Source organism: Hirundo rustica, chromosome 6 (assembly GCF_015227805.2).
Source record: "Hirundo rustica isolate bHirRus1 chromosome 6, bHirRus1.pri.v3, whole genome shotgun sequence".
Classification (NCBI taxonomy): Eukaryota; Metazoa; Chordata; class Aves; order Passeriformes; family Hirundinidae; genus Hirundo; species Hirundo rustica.
In genome coordinates this window covers 52,381,319-52,405,615 of record NC_053455.1, presented here as the reverse complement: position 1 = coordinate 52,405,615, position 24,297 = coordinate 52,381,319, and the positions used below count along the sequence as shown (strand labels likewise).

Below are 24,297 nucleotides of genomic sequence, written 5' to 3'. Positions count from 1 at the left end.
AGGTGCAAATTTGATCCAGCTTCTACGGCTTTCTTGGGTTATGTTACTCTGTTAAACCGAGGCCAGAATGATGCAGATTGTTTGCCTCTGGGGAAGTCATTGCTCTTCCTGAATTCAGACTTATCTCCTGAGATCTATTTGCTTCCTTTCTGTGATTGGTGGTTTAAACAGATTATGAAGAATATAATTGCTGCAAATACCACATAACGTAGCGCCAATGATCGCGTCTATTATGTGTGTCTGAGGAATGACAGCCCTTTTCTACTGATTCATGTTATTAACAGAAAATCACCAGTGAGAGGAAGCAGAGGCTGGAGCAACAACTGCAAGGTGTTGTGGTTTTAGGCAGACAGGTAGAACACGTCCAGAACTTCATCAGCTGGGCTGTGTGTAGTAAAAAGACCGTCCCATTTCTCTTCAGTAAGGAACTGGTAAGAGCAATGCTTGTTGTGCAGTAATTGTGAGAACTGTTTTAAGGGTTTGATGTTGAGCAAATAAAACATTTTTCACGATCTTAGAACTGTGAATAAAACCACTGTCCTTTAATGTGTCACCAGATTGTGTTCCAGATCCAGCGCTTGCTAGAGACAAACTGTAACACAGACATGGGCCCGCCTCTGAAGATCAGATTCACTTGGGATCCCTCCTACTGGACTAAACAACTCTCCAATTTGGGTAAGAAAATTACAGTAGGCAAATGCCCAAAGCTAGGCTAGACAGATATAGACAATACAGTACGTCCCCTAAAAGGATCTCCTTTTTTGTTTTGACACCCAGTTTTGAAACTCTTGCTGTGTTCTGAAGAAAAGTGCATGTGGCTGAACTTTCCTGTTTTACTCTCCACTTATATCCATTCGCCAAAAGACAATTGAGATGCTTGGTGCTTTCACTCTCTTAGTGGCCAAACGAGCTGAGCAGTGTTGAGACACTTGCAATTGATGGGCACAAAGAGATGGCTTTAAAGACACTGACTGTACAATAATTACAATGTTGCCTATATAACAGATGTCCATACCGTGACTTTGTTTCCCAGCTGCAATGGATTTTTACTGTAAATTCAGCTCAACGGGCGGATCAATGTTCTAAAAGATTAGTTTTCTTCCTATTTTAAGGTATTAAAAACTAGTAGGAGTAAAACACTATCAAAAGTGTTGCAGGGAGTAATCTCCTGACGGAAAGCATGGACAAGATAATTTCATAGATCACTTCTATTTCCAGCCTTTACGAGTCTCACCTACATAACATTAATCTCTTTTATTTTTGTCACCTGCCCCCTGGAAGCTGTCTTTTGTCCATAAGCTGTGCTTATGGATGAGAAGATAAGCTCATACTTCAGTAAAAAATGAAAATATAAGCCATATCCATCAGTTAAGATAAAATAAGGTCAATTTTTCGAAGTGTTTGCTGGGTAATTCCATGAGCTCCACTAACTCAATGGGAGTTTGGTGTGAATTGAAATAACTAGATAAATATTGGAAAATTTGTCTTGAATGTATGTTGGCAGACTGTTTGGATAGGATATTTGAATATCTTTTATATTTGAAATGTGAATGATGGCCATTTCCTTGTGTAGCATTTTTATTCTATAATTTTGTCACGACCATAGGAGGGAGTAAATTTGCTGTTTTTTTCCAGGGGGTTTCACAATGGAAGGTGGACACATTTCTCACCCAGACATGTTACTCTGTGGAAATACTCAAGGGTTACAACCTTCTCCGTACCATGGGCACCACTCCCCAGCCTCACAGCTGGAGAGCAGCCAGCCACACCAGTTCCCACCTGCAGTCCAGTGTTCTGCACCCGTGTGCTGCTCCCACTGCCTCAGCATCCCTCACCCAAACAAAGCCCAGCCTTCTTACCAAGACATGAACCACCATAAGAGCTTCCACCAGCCTCCCCCACTTCACCAGCAGCACTTCCCTCTGCAGTACAACCTGCAGCACCAGGACAGAGAGCCACGGGGTGCTCCCCAGCCTGTGAAGCTCCTGCAGGCTGGGCTGGAGCAGCAGCCACGCTCAGAGCCCGAGAACGTGCCCGGGAGGGTGGGAAAGCCCTTCCTGTCCCAGCAGCAGCAGCAGGGTTGTGCTGGAGTGTCCCACAAGGCTCAGCAGGTTCACACGAGCCCCCCACAGGCTTCTCTGCAGCTGGGCCATCTTCAGAAGATAAAATCTAACCACGTCCTGCAGCCACCCCCACAGCAGCAGCAGCAGCTGCCCCTGACATCCCCCCCACCAGGGCATGACGAGAGCACCCACAAGCAAGTCATCCAGCAGAGCCTGGACATCATGCACCACCAGTTTGAGCTGGAGGAGATGAAAAAGGATCTGGAGCTTCTCCTGCAGGCCCAGGGACATTCCAGCTTGCAGCTGAACCAAGCCAAGCCCCCTCAACATGTTCAACAGACCATAGTTGGTCAGATCAACTACATAGTGAGGCAGCCAGCCCCAGGACAGCAACAAGACCAAGATGAAGCACAAGTATGTTCTCTCAAAGTAACTTCCTACTGTATTTAGTCAGTGTAAGTTCAGAAATTGGAGACACCTTTGAGATTTCATGTATTTCCCTGAAATATTTGTTGGTGTCTTGTCTATGTATGCAGCAGAGAGGCTTCATGCCTCAAGCAAATTGGGCCAGAATTTTCTGTAAAGTGCTGCATAACCACCCTGGATCCCAAAGATCTCAATCTCTCAATAGACAAGGTGAGCAGCAATATGGAAGAATTAAAGCACCATCACCCCTCCTTTATAAATAGTTGACTGGAGGACTGCAGTAGTTTCACTCTGCATTTCAACTCTCTTTTTTACTGGAAACGTTAAGCCCTGAGCCCTTAAAAAGCTTTAAATTCTGAGTCATTATTGAAGAGAGTGAAGACAATTTCTTGGTATGAGAGTTATTTCCCATTCTCTTTCTGCTACATCATGTAATTTAAGATTATTGTCATTATCCACACACCCTGTTGTCCTACAGTTTTGTCAGCAGGGCTGATCTCTTCCCTTTTCCTCTGTTAGTAAGAATCCTTTTGAAAGAGGGACAGTGTTTGGTGGTGAGCATCCAAACTACCAGGCAGATCAGCTGCAGAATACAGGCTTGGAAATTCATTTAAAATGAAAAGGTGGCTCAGCCTTCCCATTGTGTAAATTCTGAGGAGCTGCCACCTTGAATAATTCTCAAAGTAGATTACCTTCAAGGGCAGACTGCAGGCTTGTGGTGTGGCTGTACATTTTAGCACCTTTATTGAGTTTTTTCTTTTTAAGACTTCATTAATGTTTGAGAGAAAATTTTCTCCATTTTTCTCTCTGCTTAGGGTTGCCTTGAACGTATCTGTTGTTTCAGAGTCTTTTTGGGCTTTCATAATGTACGACAATGCTGTGATTTGATGCGAGTTTGTTACCGTTTTTCGTTCTGAGATGTTGGAAAGACAATTTCTCATTTGTGATATTTAGGTCTGTGAGAGCTCCACAGAAGCTGATGCCCAGAAGCCTGTCATTCTTCCAGACAAAAGTGACAGTCCCTCCCTATCACAATCATTAGATGAAGAAACCTGTGTCAGGAGCCACTCCCCTGAGAACACACTGCAGCGACCAACTTTCCATCCTGAGAGAAAGGTATAAAGAACTTTAAAAAAAAAAAAAAAGCAAACATGATTTGATGGTCTTGAATAAGGCATTGGAGTTTGCAGTCAGGGGGAAAAAATAAAAATGCAGTAAAAGTCAGCCAAATGTCTTGTAAGTTTTGGAAGACAGTCACAGCCTAACCTTGTGTGCATCTCCCAGTAAGGTGCCAGGATGAGCAACTCTTCTAGAGGCTGGTAGAGTTTAGGTCTGGCTGGCATGATTGTTAGACATGAACTGGCAAATAAACAGAAGCTCTGTTTCTTCAGTGCTTAAATTCTGTCCAGCTCCTATGTCTAAGGATTTAATTACTAGGACTTGCTAGCTACCATACTAGAAGCAGTTAATTTGAGAAAAATAAATAAAGTAGGAGTCAGAGGTGCTGATGAAATCAGACCTGAGAAGCAGTCTTCAAAATAGTTGCTCCAGAAACAACACCACCAATTACTGCTGAAGGCAGGGCACCTTAAATTCTGTTATACTTTTTCTCATTGTTCATGTATAAGCAGGAAAAAAAATCCCAATTTTTGTATATCTAGAATATGTTAATACACAGTAGTGCCAGGCTTTGGTCTTCCCACCTATAATGAGGCTCCAACCATTGAAGAAGCAGCATGAGCACAACCAGGAAGGCCAAGAGTTATCAGTAGATGCTTGCTGGCTCTGGATATCACCGGTGCTTTTGAAGCAAAGAAGCTGCCTTTTACTCCTGTGCACAGTTTAAAACACTCCAAGCAACAGGTCATAATCTGTTTTTTTAAAATCTGTTGCTTCAGTGCATGACTTATTTTGCATACTATGAAGACTTTCATAGTTTGTTGTTCTTGGAATTTGTCTGTGGAATATTGTGGAAGTACTTGTCTTTCTAGCCTCAAAAAGCAAGTTATTTTTCCTTCTTTTGTATGTGACTTTGTTGATGCAACATATTTATGATGCAATACCCATCCAGAGAATTGTTGAAGACCCTTTGGGAGTTGCAGAGGTATGGGCCTGAAAGCAGCGTGCAAATCAGATTTGAAAGGCGCAAAGAAATCTGTTTCATGGACCTGTAGTGGAAAGTTATTCCCAACAGCTTAAGCAAGAAATGTCAGAAAGAGGAAAGAAAATGGAAGCAGATGTGCAAGACTAGTGTAATCTGATGGGAAAAGCAGGAGTAATAAAGAAGAAAGGGCTGATTTGTTGCTGTAGAAGGTGGCAAAGGGAGAATACTTCTAGGGAAAAGAAAAAAGGATTTTTTCCTCATGGTGCTGAGAAGGCAGAAAGCACAGGGTTATCTATCTTTTTGAGGTGCCTAGTACCTCTTCAAAAAGTGAGATTGTTCAACATCTACAGAACCCCATCTTTGCTTGTATTGGTCTCTTCTAATGAGCTGTTTGGGATGAAGGCATCTGGATGGGATGAAGATACTGACAGCTCTGGCAATGGCAAATTAGAAATGATGAAGGGAAAAAGCACGGCACATAAACCCTTAAAATATATTCTTCATGAATGCCCATTAAAGATGTCTGAGTTCTTCTTCATGAATGCCCATTAAAGATGTCTGAGTGTCTGATTTCTTTTGCTGGCAATTGGATTGAATCTGAATTTAAATGGGAGATTGGTTCTTGTTTAAGAGCAACTGAGTGTGTCTGTTCATTCTCATCTGGCTCACCTGATTAAACGTTCTCACCCTCATTTCCAGACAAAAAATTCTGCATAGGTGTTTGACCATGTGCTCTCATATGGCCTATATTGAGAACACTTAATCTCTCTCAAGATCATCTTGGAAGATGTGGAGAAAGTGAATGTGGACAAGGCTGAAATACTTGAAAAATGTGGTAGAGAAAATGGCTAGATAAACCTGCTGCCTGAAGAACTGTTCTGTCTTTTGGGGAATAATTCCTGTTGGACTTCTTGGCCTTGTGTTGCATTTCTGCTGAAGTCTGACAGCCTTCATCTGGGCACAGTATTCCTAGTGGAGTACCTATTTCCCTGTCTGCTGAGATTCTTTCATTAAAGAGAGAGTAGTGTGCACCTGAATTAACTGTTTAGTGATATGATTGCCAAGATCTGTCCAAAAATTACAGAAATAAAAGCTTTCATTAGCTCAGTGGTTTCCTTTATTTTGGAATGGGGCAAGACTTGATTGCTCATGTAACTAAACCTCTGTGCATTAATTTTGAAATGTGTTTATGGTACAAATTTGATGTTATTGACTGATAGCTAGATGAATTGTCTGCATATAGAATTATATTTATTTGTAAAGAAATGTAGAGAAGATGCTCTTAATAGTTCTCGATTTAAGTAGTTAGGATAATTTTCATTTGTTTTGCTCATTTTGGAACATTAATGGTGATATTTTGTCAGTCTTTCTATCTTCCTATATATTCCTCTAACTATTCTTTTTCTGTGAATTAATTTTTTTGTGCAGAATAAATGTTTCTATACTTAGACCATTGATTGTTTCATATAAGTCAAGTTCTACACTTTGCGTAATTCTGGGCTGGATCAGCACCTTTTTAAGAATGCCACACTAGGAATGAAAGCCTTCTGTTGATGTGGAAGATGGATATAGTTTTCTCTTCATATTCCTCCATCAGAATCCTTCACTCACATTGCCAGGACCTCAGGTTTGGATTGTGGAGTTATTCTGTCTCCATGCCTGTCCAATAGCCAACCTCTTCAGTAAGAATGCCAGCAAGACAGAGAACAAATTTCTAAATAACTTTTGTGTTACCTGCACTGCATTTCCAGGAATTGTGCCAAGCTCTAGCAAACAGATTTTACACAAGCTATGGAATTGCTAAGTTGTGGAGTGGAGGAATTAGTACTCAATTAGTTTTAACAGTTTTGTGGAAAGGTTTACCAGCCTTCTGCAACGATGTGATCTTGCTGCTTTTACATAGTAGGATGTACCAAGTTATTCACGAGTGCACTAGGACTAGAGAGGTCATCTATTCTGGAATAAAGGCAAGAATAATAAGATATTTTGGTCCTGATTGTCTTTTCAGGAATAATAACAGGAATACAGTCTCTCTTCTGTTTGTATGTACCTAATTGTAATTTCTGGCTGTGATGAGCAAGAGGTCTATAGGCTGCATCTAGCATTTGAAGAAATGTCATGATTACTGTACAGCTAGAGCACAGATTTGTAATTCGAGCATCAGGCACCACGGCAACAGACATGGGTGTTGATGCAGGGCCAGCTGGACATCTCTCCTCCTCACACTCCATAAAATGCACCCCCTCCTGTAGTTTGGAGCAAGACCCTTACTTCTGTTAATTCGTCTTCTGCAGAAAGTGAATCTCTGATTATGTTGTGCACTGTATTAGGAAATCATCACTGAACAGCTGCATCTGAGCCTATATAAATATAGTCAACAGCAGATCCTTAGGGAAGGGAATCAGAAACAGATACATATAAACTGATGTTCCACTAACCCAGATTCTGAAAGCCAGAACTTCAAGGACTTTCTGACCTGAAGGTTGTACCCAGGCAATTGTGGTTTAGAGCTCTTTATAGACCTCTTGTCTGTGAATTTGTCGAATTCACTTCTTTGAGTCCATTTTAATACTAGTGTAGAATACTCCTCAGCATTCTACACTGAGTTTTGCATTGCATGTGAAGTTCCTCTCTTTGCTTACCGCAAGTCTACTAGTTCAGTCAGATACCTTCGAGTTTTTGTGTTAGGAAAAAACAGTGAATAATCACTCTGTATTCACCCCATTCATAATATTTGCATTTTATAGGTGTACATTGAGTTTATTCTTTAAAGTTTCTTTTTGAAGCTTAAAAGTGACTGCTTGTCTCTCTAGAGTTGGGTTTTTCTTTCATGAAAGCCATTCTGTACTTTGGTCCTTCATGTGTTTGGCCATTTTCCCCATACTTTGTGGTTTTGATATGTAAATTTTGAGGCAGTATGACCAAGATTAGTAATGAAAGTGTAAACAGGTGGAAATGTTGTGTAGTGCAATATATGTTGTATTCTTTTAGGTTCACAGCAAGTTCCAGCTTCTTAGCTCAAGAGCTCTGTTTGTCTCAAACACCATAAAGTACCTGAAATGGGGAAATCCTAGGAAATTTTCTGTGCTATCCAAGGTGCACTCTTCAGAGCACTCTGAGAAGCTTCTCTTTTATTCCAAGTGTGTGCTGTGGTAGCATTTAATGAAATGCTAACACGGTGACAGTTCATGGTGGAACTTCTTTTTTTCTTTAAAAGCACATGAAATTTGTGGGAAGGGGGCTGGAGGACAGAGTACAGATTTTATTTGATGGTAGTATTGCACAGAGTGTGTTGTGATTACTTAGTGAGTAAAAGTAATAATGATTTAATATTCAACCGTAGAACTTCAAATCTGAGCATGAGGCCAAAATGGGCTTGTTGTTGCTATTTTTCCCCCTTAATTACTATTAATTTTAGAGGAATTAGTAATGAAGGAAATAATAGCCTGGAGTTTGGGGTACTATAAATTTCTCAAGTAATAGAGTATGGTTTTTAGTTTACAGGATTGAACTGCTCACAGCACAAATGCCTTTGTGCTTAATGCAATTAGGTACATTTCCCAGAATGTTAATTTTACAAAACCCTTTTCCTTTGACCTGAAAAAAAGAGATAAATAAAACATGATGCTGCTTGCTCCATGCAATTTCTTCCTCCTTCCGCTTTAAGCCCACTCCAGTTTATTCAGACAAAATGTTAATGAAGATTTGGATTCTTTTTTTCTCGAGAAAGCGGAAAGGAAATCCTTCGGATTCTGTTCTGAAACTGGGCATGGGAAGCATGTGCAGCCTGTGTTATCAGTGCTGCTGTGTTAAGCAAGTGGATTGGAGTAATACATTTGTTTAACCTTCCAGCATAATGAGCTGCCAGGGGGATTGCTCCACTTAATAGCAGCCGTTCATTACTCTGCAACCATTTGCAGCGTGGTGTTTCTCCCATAGCAAAGAGAATTGGTGGTTCCCAGTTTTAGCTTCTTTTATCAGTGACACTTAATGTCAACAGCCCCGAGACTTTGCCAAAACAGTCCTAACAAATCCTAATCCCACTGTTTCAAGGTAAGTATTTGCGCTTCTCAGAATTCTTCTGTATTGGTGCTGCATGTTTACACTGGACATCTTTTGGATGCAACAGTGATCAAAGAAGTATTTGAACTGAACCATATGTTTGTTTTTGTTCTCTGCAGGCACTTTGCATGTTCTTTATTCTTACCTTTCACTACCATAGCTAAGAAAATTGTAGTAGGAGGCATTTTGGGGTGGTGATGTTGCTGCCATTATATTATAAGGATCATCAGACCAAAATTAATTATGAGACAATGAGAATTCAATTTATAGTGACTCAGATGTACTTCAATGTGACAGAATGTATATTAAAATGTCAAAAAGTTCAAAATTAACCAGCAGCTGAAACCACCCTCTACTCGAGAGCATAATTAATGCTTGTTGTTGTTCAAATGTTGCAATGTAAAAGCAATAGAGCTTCTATAAAACAGATAAATCCTTTAAAGGCATCCCATTTGCAAAAACTAGCTGAACTGTCAAGGGAAAAGAGAAATTTTTGCTAATGGCAAAAGAAATGATTATTTTAGGGAGTGAATTAATAGTCTATTAATGAGCCTTGTTCCCAGTGCATTGTTCACTTCACACTTGACAGCAGCTCCACGGATGAGGATGGAATGTGTCTGTTCTTAACTGTGAGTTTTAATATTTTGCACTGAAAGATCATAATGTTGCTTCATCATTAAAGTAACCACAAAATTAACTTTTGCCCCAAGGGAAAGACAGATGGCAGTTTGATGGCCTCATTATTCTTTTTAACAAGAGTAAGGTTTTACATTGGCTTATATAATCTAAAAAGATCTCTGAAGAAACTGATGCTAGCTAGAAGAGTGAAAAGGACATAGCCACACCATGCAATTGAATTTCATCTTTCTAAAAATTATAGCTATAACCAAATCTTCTGTGTGTGTCTCCATATATATATATATATTTATTTTTTTCCCTTCAGTAGGAATCATCTCAGTGACTACTCTCAGCAAGTAAAACTTGTCTCACTGGAGCCAGGAGTAGTCCTACATTGCCTTAGGTGGGGGAACATTTCACTTGAGTTGCACGCAGAGGGTGAGGTCCCACTGCATGAAATGCTGGCACGTGCTTGTAAATGAGCCAAGGAAGGTGTGGGTAGTGATTGGAGAAACTGAGTGGACAGGAAGTCTCCAGTTAACTTGGGAGCAAATTTGGGTGGTGTGCCTGCCACGTGTGTGCCTCAGCATGCCCATTCCCAATGGAGTACAACTCTAAGGTAGTTCTGTTGACTCAGGAATTTGTGGATGCTCCATGCTTTGGAGAACAGAACCTGACTAAATAAATATTTAACTACCTCACAGGGGCTTAATTAATGCTCACAGTGGACTTTGAAATAAGGGAGAAAGGCAAGGGCTGATTAGAGTTCATCTTCACCTCAAGTACAAATTCTGCTTGTTTGTTTTAGATTTTTGTAAGTGATATGGGAAAAATTCACATGTTAATTTTGTCATCTGAGAAAGGCTTGTGATAAAATGAGTGATGGAATGAAAAGGAAAATATGTACTTGGTAGGTCTCATTTGTCATTGCAATTGCAGGAACCAGTCTCAAGCAAATTGTGGTGGCAAATTTTTTTCTTTGTGGACATTAGGATGTGTGGCCATGAAAAGTGGATTCCTTGCTGACTGATGGAGATAACTTTGGTTTGAAACCTCAGCATTCTCAGTAATGCTCTATCAGACAGACTCTATGGCAAGTTTGGGCCTCCAGTGGTGCATTTCCTTGTTGGCTGTGTTCTAGTTTTCAGCTCAAATATAAGGTGGGAAGAACACCCACTAGTGTGACTAGTTCCAGCTGCTTCCAAAAAGTTGTTACAGCTCAGAGAGCTTAGATTCAGGGGTGTCCTTTTGACTCAAGAGGAGGAGAACGACCAATTCCTTGGCTGCAGGAACACAGTCCTCCCTGAGGTGCCTTCTACATGGAGGAATTGTTTAAAGGAGGCTCACTGCAGCACTGTGTAGTGGAATGGCACAAACGTCCTCTGGCCCTGCAGAAGAGCTGACCTCTTTCAGTCTCAAATTCCAGGTGTATATTGTCTCATCAAATTAAATGGTCACTCCAGGGCAAAGCTTTCATTGTAGCATCTATTGCAAGTTGAGAAAGAAGAAATTAAATTGCATCCATTGTTAGGTGGAAATTAGCGTCTGTAGGAAGTGTTGTCTTAGCACAGAGTTGCAGGCAGAGGAATTCGAGACTGGCAGGAGGTGCGATTTACACAGACACATCTGAAAGCTCAGTCTAGGCTGCGGTCTTTAGCACTGTGGGGCTAAGGTGGACAAAAGTATCCAAATCCCAAATGGAGTATAAGTTGAGAAAAATATTAATTAAATTTAGGAAACGGGTCCTATCTCAGATTCACTTCTGAGTCACAGGCCTCTAGTGGAGAAATAAGTACAATAAATTTAAACTCTGATTCAAATGCAATGGACACATTTCTATTGTCTTGATTTATATTAAAATAAGTGTTACCTACCGAATTGCAGTCAAACAGAAAGGATATAGTCAGTCAAATGTAAAGGATGAAACATCAATGAACTATGATAAAACTGAGGGATAGTTGTGTATTCAAATGACGCAGATCTGCACACTTCCTAAAATTGCTTCTATTGCTTCTATTTGCTTCACATGGATCTCGAAGAGTCTTATTTTCAATACAGTCCTACATTCCAGGATGTGAGGCAGCTCAGGGAAGTCACCTAGACGAGTGGGTTTGCTTTGGTTTTTGTAGCGGTGTCTCTGTGGGTTTGGTAGTGACAAATCATGAGACAGTAAAAAATGCATATTGATACTGAGGTAAATATCCCCTTTCTTTGGAAACTGGACATGTTTCCTCCTTAGTACACTTAGAATATTTCTGCATTTAATCTATGGTATTTAAAGGGGATATGCTTTAGGTTTTAGTGGGACTGACTCACCATCTATCATAAAGTTTTCAGCATCATTAATAGGAACAATAACTTCATGTGCTTATGTTAGAGCTAAATCTTATTTCTTCTGAAGCTTCTTTCTGAATGAAGTGATCTGATGTTCTTTTAATAAAATGACTAAATTCCTGATTTGAATCTTATTTCTTTTGGGAAAATGTAATAGGGTTTATGTCAATAATTAATTTGGTACCATGTTCTCCATAGATTTCCCAATCATTGTAGGAGTTAAAAATCAGAATCCCTTGAACTGATCTAAGGAAGACTTTTTGTAAGCACTAGAAGAGCAACCCAGTTGTCTCCTTTTCCAGTTTTCAGTTTTAATGGTGGAGAATCACAAGCTTTTGGAAATAGTATAGGATTATAATAGATTCTTACAGCCCTTGTGACACAACTGTTTGATTATGTCAAGCTGAAACCGAGCATCTCCTCTACTATAGAAAGAACAGTAGTATTTTGCTGCTGAAAAGCTTTTTAATATATTGGATTTTTTTTCCCCCCCAGCGTTCTGCATCCTTAAGCTTTGTGGGCTTTCCAAACAGCACAGAAATGGAATTCTCTCCAACAAGGTTATCCAGCTCAGTCGACCCACAGGTGAAAGGTGCAGCCGCTGGGACACTTGGCCCATCCCTAAACACTCTCTGTGACTATGATGCTGCACCAGAGCCCCTGCCCAGCTACAGCCTGGCCCTGGGCAGGGCTCCCAGTGACCCTGGGGCTCCTGCTGGCCCAACACCAGGTGATGCACTCCAGGAAGGCACTAAATGCAAGGTAGGGATCGCTCAAACCCCTCTGCTGAATCCACTTTCATTTACAGCATGTTATTGTTGTCACTCAGTCAGTAACTTTTTCAATGAGTAAAGTTTTCCTTATCTGGTATTTGAAGACTGGTTCCAAATGATTTTCTTAACATGAGAAGAAAGCAAACTGGTAATAGAATGCTGCATTTCTTTCTCCTCTGCAGCTAGAAAATGAAGACCTCAGTGCTGTGGATTGTCTTCTAGAAAACAGCTTAGCTACTGCTGGGCAAGAGGTAGTTAATGAATTAACTCTTTCTATGCAAAAAGTGATGGAAGAACCTATTAATCTTTCAATCAAAAAGTCTCAGCATTGCACTTCTCCTTCTGAACTGCTCAGCAACACTTCTTTCCTGCCTGTGAATGCCAGAATGAGACAACCTAGAAGCAAAGAAGGTACCATATTTTTAATTATTTCCTTTTGGTTTTGGGGTTTTTTTCTTTCTTAGCACTGTGGATCATGAGCATGGAAAAGCAGTATATATACTTACATATAAATGTACTTTTCCAGCAAGCTTCAAATGTTATCAGGGTACCTAATCCAATGGAAAAGTGTGTTTGATCTCATTTGTGGAAGAAAAAACATGAAAATGATATGCTTTGAATTTGTACATCTTTGAATTTGTACATTTGAATTTGTACATTTGAACATCTCTCATCTGTGAACCAGAAACGAATGTGACTGTGAAGTACCTGGAATATTAGTTCTCTTGGAAGCACTCTTGTTAATGAGACCTGCAGTTATGACTATTGAAGAGCTGGTTTGAAGAGTCCAAATTCAATTTAAAAAAATTCACGTTACTTCCAAAATGTAATGGGCCTTCTGCTAAGCTCTTCACATCAGTAGCATACCAAATTTTTGTTAGCACATTGCACAGTATGTGCCTTTGCTTGGCTCTGTCTACTGTGGAACATTCCCTTCAGCCAAGGCCTATTTCTTCAGTCCTAATGGAGAATTAGACTTGACTTAACTCTTTTCATGGGCAAATTGCCAACATCATTGTGCTACTCTGTAAAGCCTCATTCCTGTAAACTCTGAAAGTCAATGGGAATATTCATGCAAGTAAGGGATTGTAGGACTTAGTTGTTATCCCGTGACTTATGCCAATATTTGGCTGCATTTCTCTACAAAAGATGAATTAATATTTATCTCTCTATGCTGTATTTTTATTCAGAGTATTCTAATTAGTACAAAGGAGGCCTAGCCCAGTGAGCCAAGGAAATCTATTTGTCTTTTCTTCTATGTCCTATGCCAAACCGTGGCAATTATGCCACAATCATTTGTGTGTAAGAATCAGGAGCACCCCTAAAAAGCTGTGCTTCAGTTAGGCTGAAGTGGCTTGGGGAGGAGCAGCAATGTAATATCTGTTGTGAGGTGCGTACACCACACTCAGAGGCAGCTCCAGCGCTCAGAATCTCACTGTCAATAGAGGATGCCACAAATCTGCTGGGTGTATAAAATGCAGGCCCCGTTGTGAAAGAGTGTGGGAAGCCTTGAGTATTGAATTCAGTGCCGCTCCCTTTTCAGGAGGAAGGATTAGGAGTGAGCAATTCCCGTTCTGTCAGTGTGTAAGGGCATGCAGTGAGGGGAGACCTGAGGAGATACAGTCACTAGTGCACCATAAAACATGAATTCTGCTGCAGAGGCAAGGTTAGCTCTGCTGGTAGTTCTTGGTAGGACTTGCTGGCTTCAGCAATGCTCTGCTGCCAAGCCTCATTCCTTTTGGTATATGTCTTCAGTGGCGCATCCTTTTCTAACAGCGAACCTAAACATTTCAGCTTAATTTAAAACAAAATAATTCTTATCCTAGGCACACGGGATGTGGTAAAAATTGTACAAAGTGTGATCGTTTTCCCTCTTATGGCCCCTTTCTTATGACTTGCATAAACACCCTCCTCTTCTCTTTCCTAGACTAAACAAATCTGATGGGTTCAGTCTCTTCTCATGGGTCAGGGGTTTGGTTTTTCAAAACCACCTCATTCCTCTGTGCTATTTTGGGTTCTCTGCAATTAAGGAGTGCTGCCCACAGCCAAATGCAGTGTGCAGCTGAGGCCTCTGGGGTGCCTTGCAGAATCAGGGTATCAGCTCTTTATGTTTTACATTCCTTGCTGCTGGCAATACCCTGCAGGATGGCTTTCCTCTCTTCTGCAGCAGCAGCATTAGATGGTTGACTCGTGTGTAGAGAACAGCCCACTTTAACCCTTATTTCCTTCCAAGAACATTTTTCTAGCCAGTTGTTTTCCTTTGGGACTACATTCATCTGACTCTTCGTACGCATAGTACAGTTATCTCAATTCAGTCTGTCTGATTTAGGAGATTTTTTTTCTCTGATGCACTAAGGTTGTTTTTTAACTGGAAACATTCTCAATAGTGCAAATCCCTCTAGTCTGGTGTTTCCCACAAATTTTATAGGCCCTGTTGTTGGATGGGCCCAGTTACTGATGGAAATGTTAATGTAGGAACCCAGCACCACTGGAACATCCTCTGCTTTGATAGTGTGCAACAAGAGCTGCTCCTTCAGCTTGGTGTGCAGTCTCCCTTTAGTAATTCTGTCCATGACAGGGCTACTCACCCTTCACCTGAGCAACAATCACAAGCGAGTAATACCTTAGGTGTGATGTGAAATGCACCTTTCCTTGTTAGTCTTCATTTTATAGTTTCTTGTAGCTGGAAAAAATAGAGTACCTTAGAGGCACGTTGTTTTCAAGTCATGGCTGAGGTACTGTTGACCTGAGCTAGATTTTCTTTCAAAAATCATCTTTTCCTGGCTCTCTCCTATCTCGAGATAACCACGACATTCTGTTTGTTTCTTGTTTGTATTGGTTATGTAATACTAATTCCTAACAAAAGAAGGTGAGATTATGAAGTTTTTCAGTGGACTTGTATTTCTGAGGGCATCCACTGGGACATTTGTCTCTATCCTATCCTATCTCCTGGGAACCGTGTTATTACTTGGGTTTAATGTCAGTCAACACTACAGCCACATCCTGATACAGCCACATAAAACTACAGCTAAATGTTTATATAGCAGATAGTCTTGAATTAAGTTATAAACTTGAATGTTTATATGTTCCAGATGCTGGAGGAAAGAAAGGAATTATAGTGTAACTTTTGTCCCATGGTGGAGACACAATTTTCTTCCCATTTTCAAGTAACTGGAATTATCCAGGAGCTTCTTAGCATGGAGCTGGAGGCCACAAAGATTTCCTGAGCCTTGGAGGTTCAAACCTCATTGGGTCTGTTTTTCTCAAATGAAGGCTGTATAGCAAAGAGGATTACTTATGTTGTTCCATGTATATGGATGTTTGTGATGCGGCTGTATATTTATATAATTCCCCAGGAATTAAACCATTTCCATGAAATATTTCATATATGCCCCTCATATTTAGAACAGAAGCTGTGGTTAAAAGTGAAAAAAGAAAGACAAAGGCTTTGCACCAGAACAGAAAATAGCACACACGTTTTCTATACGTATAGATGAAATTATTCCATAATTCACTTATGATATCATATTAAACACCAGTCAGAAGTACATGAATATTTAAGTACTTTCTACCCTAATCAGCCTGTGATATTATAAATATTTTATTCATTTTCTTATCTTCTGTTCCAGATTCCAATAACTGTGAAAAGGAACATTTTGAAATGGATATGAAAAGCAATCAGGATGTCAGGTAGCAGAGGGGTTTTTTATATAAAAGTGCTGGCTGTGAAATTTTATGCATGTATTTAGAAGACTTGTCATACTTAATGATGATGAAGAACTTAAAAAAATTCTAGATTCCTTATAGATAATAGTTCTGAAAGTCGTAAAGTGCTCTCAAATTTGAAAACAACAATGAAAAAGAAGTGATGAATTAATGTATTTCTGTGTAATTTTTCAGAATGAATAAATATTTGAAAACTTATCTCACTTGAACAATTAGAAAATGTTAGGTCCCAATGAAAGCTAAAAGATATAATGGGAACAGGATTAACATTACCTCAACAATTTTATGAAATTTGATTTTCAGCCACTGCTGTGATAATATGGTGAAGTTGATGATGTGCTGTGTTCCTGTTAAAACCAGCCACACTAAAAATTATAAAATATGACTTTAACTGCTGTAATTAAGAATCTACAGAGCAGGGCAAAGCATTAGCACAGGAGTTAGTAATGTATTTACATATATGATTAATTTAAATTAATTGCACTCATATTTCTTAAAGAATTGGTTTGTGAAAAGAATGTCAACATTTTCAGTGTTCGGCCACCACAGTCACAGGTTACAAAGGAAAAGGAGTGCAGATAATGATGCATGAAACTGGGTAGGGAGGAGAATTCTGTGGAATGTGGGTGAATTTAATCATGTGTCCTTCTGACTCTAGAGCTGTCTCAAAGGAGCAGAAGATCCCCTTTGTGCGACTGGAACGTCTCAAAATATCTGCCTTGGAAGTGGGGGAGCTCCCAGTGTTTAAGCTCCAGCCACAGGACAGAGAGCAGGAGGGCAATTTCCTCCTGGTAATTGAGTGTGGGACACAGTCCTCAAGTATGTCTATAAAGGTGAGTGGGATTTCCTTGAGGTTTTACCTGCCTTCTCCCCTTTACCCCACTGGTTTGCAGGCACAGTTTCTGGAATATTGTACAGTAAAAAAGTCTGCTGATTTGTATGACCCTCAGGGACTTCTGTGGGGGGTTATAGTAAAGACAATACAGCTTTGAGCTTGCTGTGGAGCTCCCTGAATATTCCATTTCTGAGAAGTTTGTCTCTGCAGTGTTTTCATATGCTGAGGAACAGCTTGTTTCACCTGTCTGGTTACAAATACTGGATAAATTGCTTAAAACTGGCCTGAATATATATTTGAGTGATGGGAATCACAGTGTAATGGATTTTTAAAAGCTTTATATTCTATTGCTTCAGTGAAACTTGAGTGTGAACTTTCCACAGAAGGAAACAGGAATTTCTTGTGGGAAAAAGACCTATACTTTGTTTATGTTTAGTGTTTTTTTGGGGGGGGAATGGTAGGGGGTGGTTTGAGCTGTTTACCATAAAATTTACAAGTGAGATTATAGAATGTCCTATTCCTATCTACACCTGTGGTGTAGAATCTTCACAGCTCTCTCACAGTGCTACTGCACTGTGCCATGAGGAGGAAATGACCTGACCAAGGTGACCTGGCTGGCCAGTGGCAAATGCCAAGAGCGTGGGCCTGCTGAAGCCCAGTGCCCTCCCCAGTACAGTTCACTGCAGAGTACTCAGAAGCACTGGTTGGGAAAAAATGTTGGTAGTTGTGTCTTCCAAGTGCAAGAAGTACTTGTTTATCTACAGATAACCAGTGATGCTTTATGCTGATGTGTGAAAATGATGATTGTGTGATCCCAGATTTTTCTTCCTTCAAGATAAATAAAGATAGTCCAGCCGAAGGACAGAAGTCCAAAGAGGAGAACTCCAAGGACAGGAGATTTCTCCTCTCGCAGGCTGCAGGACAGACACACTCTCCATCTGTTGATCAGAAGCTCAGCAACGGCATCTCCAGCATGAAAAAATCCCCAGTTACTCAGGACGTCAGTCCAATTGAAAATGAGGATTTCTGTGCTGTGTGTCTTAATGGAGGAGAGCTGTTGTGCTGTGATCACTGCCCCAAGGTCTTCCATCTCTCCTGCCATGTTCCAGCCCTGCTCAGCTTTCCAGTGTGAGTATGGATGACGTTTCACTACAGTGCTGTTTCTGCTCACTGCCCAGGGGCAGAAGATATCCTCAGGGACTGATGTTTCAGCCTTGTACAAGGACTGCATCTCTCACTTGCCTTTTTTGATCCTATTTTGTCTTACATGCTAAGAACTCAATGAATTATGAAAAAGAACTGTTTCCTGCCACCCTTTCTGCAGTTAACTGGCTATTACAGCAAAGGACCTGGCAGACCTGAACTTAAAAAAACTTTCATATGACAGACTGGAGAAAAATAAAATCTTAACTCTCATGTAACATCTGGCGTGTAGACATCAGCTCTTCTTGGCAGCACAGAGGCTAGCACAAGGGAAGGGCAATCAGTGAGTTTTTATTTGGTTTGTTAGCAATTTTCATGGGAAATGTAGGATTACCAGGGCTTTTGTGGAAATATTTCAGTCATTGCTTTCCCTAAGATATGTCCACTCGCAACTTGTCACAGATGGATTGTATGCAGTGAACCAGAAACAGATACACGTCCACATACCAAACTTAAAAGTGAGACTGAATAATGTGCATTACTGTGGTATGCAATTCTAAATTCTGTTATGAATCATGTCTAAGTGGAACCAAAGTCTACTTCATTTGAGCTCAAATAATTGTCTCAGCTGAAAAAATATGTTGTAAGGTATTAATTTGGAGATTCTGGTTTCTCCTTTCTATTCAAAACTCAGGACTTTTCAGCTCTTAGCTTTTTGTTCTTTTTTCTACTAGTGGAGTTATTATTACCCTCTAGTTTCAAAGCAAAGTGAAAACCAAGTTTTCCTGTTAAAATAAATTTTCTAGGCGAAAATAAATTTTACCTTAACTAAAGTTCTATATTAATAATTCTTAAATGTATCTTCATCTGTAGTTATTCAGACCCTTGTAGAAGTTGCATCACTGCCTTCAGGAAATTCTTCAAGAGGTTTCTGAAAATGCATCTACTAGTGTGGACATACATGCCCTTGCAGGATTATGTCTATTTGGTTTAGGGACATGTATAATAATTAATAATCACACCTTTTCTGATAGGGTTGATTTCTCAGGTAAATATGTCAATTATCATATCAGTTGATAATAAGTATCTCAGTTATCAAAAGGGTCTGGGTTTATTATATGAACCAATTGCTGCCTGTTTTTCCTTAGTATTTTTTTTTTCAAAGCAGCACCTGTATCAGTGCAGCTGCATACACTGCTGGTAGATGATTTCAAACACAATTTTGTGGTTTTCTTTTCCTTTGTGACAGGAAAAGAATCATGGATAGAAACTGAAATGATTATACTTCTAACTGGATTCAAATCCAATAAAGAATATCTAGTACAATGGGCTTCAGATTGCCTGCTATCATAATGCTACTGAGACATGAGGCTTTCCAAATAGTGATCTATTTCTGAGCTTTGCTGTTTGACAGGGCTGTGGAAAAAATACCCCACATGTTTTTTGGTTTCTTGTTTTGCAGGGGAGAATGGGTGTGCTCGCTGTGCCGTAATCCAGTGAAGCCAGAGGTGGAATATGACTGTGAAAACACACGCTACAGCCATAGCTACAGTGCACAATGTGGCCTTGGTGACTGTGACCAGAAGGTGGGAATAATTAAATATTGCACTATTTAGAACAGGCCATAAGGTCTCAGCATGAGGCTTTGCTTTTTCATGAGAGAGATGATGGTTTTCACTTGGCTGCTGCTCAAATGTTACACACAGTAGTAAATACAACAAAAGCATTTTTATTATGTGGTTATATCATTCTCTTATTTCTAGACATTGCTGTTTAATTTAAAAATGTTATAGAAAGATGAAGCAGGCAGATGTGGAATTCTTTTCTACTTCAAACAGGGAAGTCACACTCAAAAGCAGAACTTCCGTGAGTGAGTTTTGCCTAGTTTGTAACACTGAATCTTTTTCCTTTAAAACCTGGCACCTTCTCAGGCATCTACTTTGGTCGGTGCAATGACAGTTTTGTGATGAAAACACTTTTTGACTTTCAGTTGGACCAAAATCACTATACAGTCTTCTTCATATGTCCCATTAGTTCTCTTGAAGATATTTAGGCTCCTATCTCAGCCTAGAGGAAAGCTTATCACTTTACATACCTATTAGTAGTTTTCTCTACCAAATCTTCCATTAAGTAAGTGCCTTTTCTTAAATCCATGGTATTTGGAAGGCACAAATTCAAAATAGATGTCGTGTGTGTATTGACGATAACTGGACAGAGTGGAGGAGTCCACACAACTGTGTGCAGATGCTGGGCACAGCTGTTTCTCCTGGATTTGGCACAACTGGGCAAAAACTGTTGGTTTCTGGGTCTCGAATAGTGAAGTCCTATTTAGAAAGCTGAGTTGATTAAAAATTCCATTGTTTGTGAGAAAATATGGCTTATAATGTTTATGTAGTGCTTTTTTTTTTTTTTTTTTTTTTTTTTTTTTTTTTTTTCCCACTAATGAATGAGCCAAACACTAGTATAAGTGTTCTACAAGATAATGAAGATTAAAGGGAATAGTTTTCATACAGTATTACCAACTTACAGCAGTTTGCATGAATGGATATGAGCAGTGGGAAGCATTTCCCATTTAACTCTTTCCACACTGTTGCTGTCATTCTTTCAGCTGAGAGCCAAGGAGTAGATCTGGAGCACACAAAGTAAATAATGATAGTGATTAATTCCCAAGGATTTACACGAAAATGATTCTTTTCTTGCATTTCTTGATTGTCATTATTTTCCAAGGTATAACACTGCTATGAGGCAAAACCTCTCCCTGACTAGAGGGAAATGTACCATTTTATGAAAATTCTCTTAATTCTCTTTTTGTTAGTATGATTGATTAAGGGCAAGAATGAAGCTCCCTTGTTTCGAATTAAAATGTATTTCAATTTTGGCTCCCACAGAAGTGTGAGAAGCTGGTGCTTTCCCTGTTCTGCAGCAGTATGAGCCTCCCGTTCCATGAACCTGTCAGTCCCCTGGTAAGTACTGCATGTGCAGGGATCAGAGGACCTCACAAATTTCTTCTTTGTCTTCTTGAAAAATATCCATGAGGGTTTTTTTCCTGAACAGTATTGCTTCCTAGGGAAGGGTGGGTGTTTGAAGGTGTCAGGCCAAATGCAGGGAAATGTTTGGCTAGAGTTCAGGCTTGCTTGAGTGCCAATTTAAGAAGCTGAATGACAAAGGTGTATAAGGGGTTCCAGTGATTAAAAAAGTTGACTTGCAAGTGCATGAAGAATGTTGTACTATCATAAGAGAGGTCTTCTCTAGAAGCAGCCCTGAACTCCCGTTTTTCTTGTGCTGTGCGCAGAGAGGGTAAATGTGACTGTGTGCAGGGGAAGATGTAGAGATACCTGCTTCATCTATGTACTCCACATTTGCAATATTAACTGTCTGCTTTAGGGAAGATGGAGACTCACGCTATTCTAACAATAGAGCACCATGTGCTAAAAGTTGAAAGGGGAAAAAATAAAGGTTTTATGTGAAGGAGTAGTTCAAATAATGATATAAAACCCATTCCACCAAATAAAGCTTGCAATGGACTTATGGAACAAATTACCTAACAAATAGGCTTAGACCCAGAAAGATTTAAGAAGTGGGATATCCTGGTAGCTGATGCCCATTGAAAAAGACTTTTGTTGAACTTTTAAAAGAGTGCACAGTATCCTATTTTGAGTCACTCTTGACAGACTACTTCCCACATTATCAGCTGAAAGTATCACAGCACACTCCTTCTGCAATTGTTTGGGGAAAACATCAGCTAATTATCAATGTTACACATATTATTGAGATCAGGGTTAAATTGTGGATATGGTTTACCAAATGCAAGCAGCAGAATAGTCACTGAAGCGTGCTATTTTTAGGATCAATCTTGCAAACAAATATGTTTTAATCAAATCAAAAAGTACCCAGGAAGATAATGTGCAAGTGTAGGCACTAAAAGATTAGAGATCTCTACCCTGATGCAAGGACTCCTCTGTAATGACTTCTGTCCAAAATTGCATAGAAGTCACTGGAGAGGAAATGTTTTAATTAAAAATGTCACATACCTGCCTTTTATTCTTATTGCAGGCTCAGCATTATTATCAGATCATCAAAAGGCCAATGGATTTGTCCACCATACGAAAGAAGCTGCAAAAAAAGGACAAGTCCCACTATTCTGCACCTGAGGAACTTGTGACTGACGTGCGTCTCATGTTTTGGAACTGTGCAAAGTTCAATTATGTATGTTTCCAATATGCATGGGTGGGGGGAGGCAAAGCAGGGGCTGGCTCTTTCAGTGGCTGTCACACTGGTGCAACTGCTGGTTCCATGGAAATCAGATGTAGGATAGGGATAAACAGAAGTATTAATCAGTTTTATTCTATAGAAATTATGTTAAGGTTATTTTAATGACCGGAAAGAAGTTTATATGCAGTTACATACGTAGCTGAGAACTTGAGTACATATGGATCTAAAATTAGAGCGGGGCATCTTCACAGACAGCTCTATGGAATGTTACTGTGTTTGCTGTGAGAAGCCAGTCACAGCCAGCAAAATACCTAGGGAAAATAAAATGCATAGAAATTCCTGAGCAGTGATGACTGCTGTTTTTTCTAGTTCACTGCACATCTCTACTTCTTAGAGGTGCACAAATATCTTCCTTGATAGCAGCATCTGGTTTTTACTTACAGTGGAAATGCAGAGGGACTAATGGGCTGTGGAAAGTGTGCAGAGACTGATGGAGATGCAGCAGACAGAGCCAAGGAGAGATATTGGGGTGGGGTAGTAATTTGGGTTTGATCCTAGATGATTTCTGTGTGTGGTAGCACTGAATGGTTATTCACTCCCTTGCAGCCAGATTCTGAGGTTGCTGAGGCTGGACGATGCTTGGATGAGTTCTTTGAGGACAAACTGAAAGAGATTTATCCAGACAGGCATTTCCCTTCAATGCAACAAGATGACTCTGATTCTGAAGACCTGGAGAGCCAGAACACCCAAGTGCCATCCCAGGATTTCCAGTGGCCATCGTACTGGCAGGAGTGTGTACAGCCCAAAAAAAAACGGCGCCACGCTGTAAGATTGCAAAAGCAAAAGCATTTGGTTGCTAAGTGGCCTCCCTGCTAACTCTGTTTACAGCAACTGATGGGAAGTTTTGGCAGGGCTCTCTGAGAAGACTGTCAAACTTCTATCACAGATGTGTGATCAGTTCTACAATTTTGTCATGGTCCCTGGAGTGGAATAAAATGTCAGATGTATATAAATGTGTGAGCAGGAGCAAATGAAGCCTCTCAGGCTGCACAGTTATCTTCCTAGCAGAAACCTCTGTCAAGGTAAAAAGACTAAGCCCTTTAGCTACTCATTGTTTGTTTCCTTTGTACACAGGAAAGCGAAAAACTAAAAGAATGATGTTTCAGCCAGCTAACAGCTTTCCTCAGGTATGACCTCCTCCAGATATGAAATTTGAGGAAACCAGCAGCTTGACTGGCAGAGTTAAGGTGTGTGGGACGATAGCAAAGCGCTTGGGCTGTCTGTTTAAACTCTCCTCTTCTGCTGACCATATGCCTTATTTCTAGATCTTGTGGATAGACAACAGATCCACAATGTTTAAATCGGTCAAATATTCCATCTGTTAAATCATGTACATGTTTGGCAGTGTTTACATTGAAGTACTAATGTCTTGGTCATAGGTAATGATAAATAATAATAAAAATAACATACTAACAATACCTCGTACTGCAGTACCGTTTCATAATCTGTTCAATTTGACATCTCTATTTTATAGAGCACAGGTAACCATGTAATAATTTTGCAACCTCAGTATGAATGTTGGCCATGCTTTGTGATAAATACAACATGTAGCCATTAAAGCTGTAATCCTGTTGTCTTATTCAATGATTTTTCTGTGAGCTTGGCTGCTCCAAAGCCAATGAGATGGAGTATAATGTGATTATCTGATTAGATATTTCTTTTGAAGCACAACATTTTCATGAAATCAGGAAAGAACAAGTGCTAATAGTGCTAATACAAACGCTCTGTAAGAGCTGGTTCTCAGCGCATAGTGGGTGCTCTGTTTGGAAGGCATCGTTCTTCTGGAATCTAATTCATGCTTGGTAAAGCAGTGTGGGATTTCGTAGCTCTCAAAGGCAGTATTTTTATACAACCCAAGGCAGTTGTTTTTCTATAAAGCAGATATTGGAATTCAGCGAATTAACTATGCAGCAAATTACATGGTTACAGAAGTGCCTATAA

General features: G+C 39.9%; 1 protein-coding gene across 8 annotated transcripts in view; it reads left to right on the top strand.

Moving 5' to 3' along the window:
- TRIM66 (tripartite motif containing 66) overlaps positions 1-24,297 on the top strand; it is a 43,468-nt gene extending 19,171 nt beyond the window's left edge. For 6 of the 8 annotated variants that reach the window (XM_040068602.2, XM_040068595.2, XM_040068596.2 and 3 more), the window contains 13 exons: positions 285-431; positions 558-675; positions 1,636-2,477; positions 3,444-3,605; positions 12,103-12,369; positions 12,563-12,791; positions 16,010-16,070; positions 16,765-16,939; positions 17,777-18,069; positions 19,547-19,670; positions 20,973-21,047; positions 22,138-22,290; positions 22,903-24,297. In XM_040068602.2, the coding sequence (XP_039924536.1) occupies positions 285-431; positions 558-675; positions 1,636-2,477; positions 3,444-3,605; positions 12,103-12,369; positions 12,563-12,791; positions 16,010-16,070; positions 16,765-16,939; positions 17,777-18,069; positions 19,547-19,670; positions 20,973-21,047; positions 22,138-22,290; positions 22,903-23,172 (2,916 nt within the window). In that variant the 3' untranslated portion in view covers positions 23,173-24,297. The remainder of the gene's footprint in view (positions 1-284; positions 432-557; positions 676-1,635; positions 2,478-3,443; positions 3,606-12,102; positions 12,370-12,562; positions 12,792-16,009; positions 16,071-16,764; positions 16,940-17,776; positions 18,070-19,546; positions 19,671-20,972; positions 21,048-22,137; positions 22,291-22,902) is intronic. The other 2 variants (XM_040068598.2, XM_040068600.2) reach the window with 2 other exon arrangements.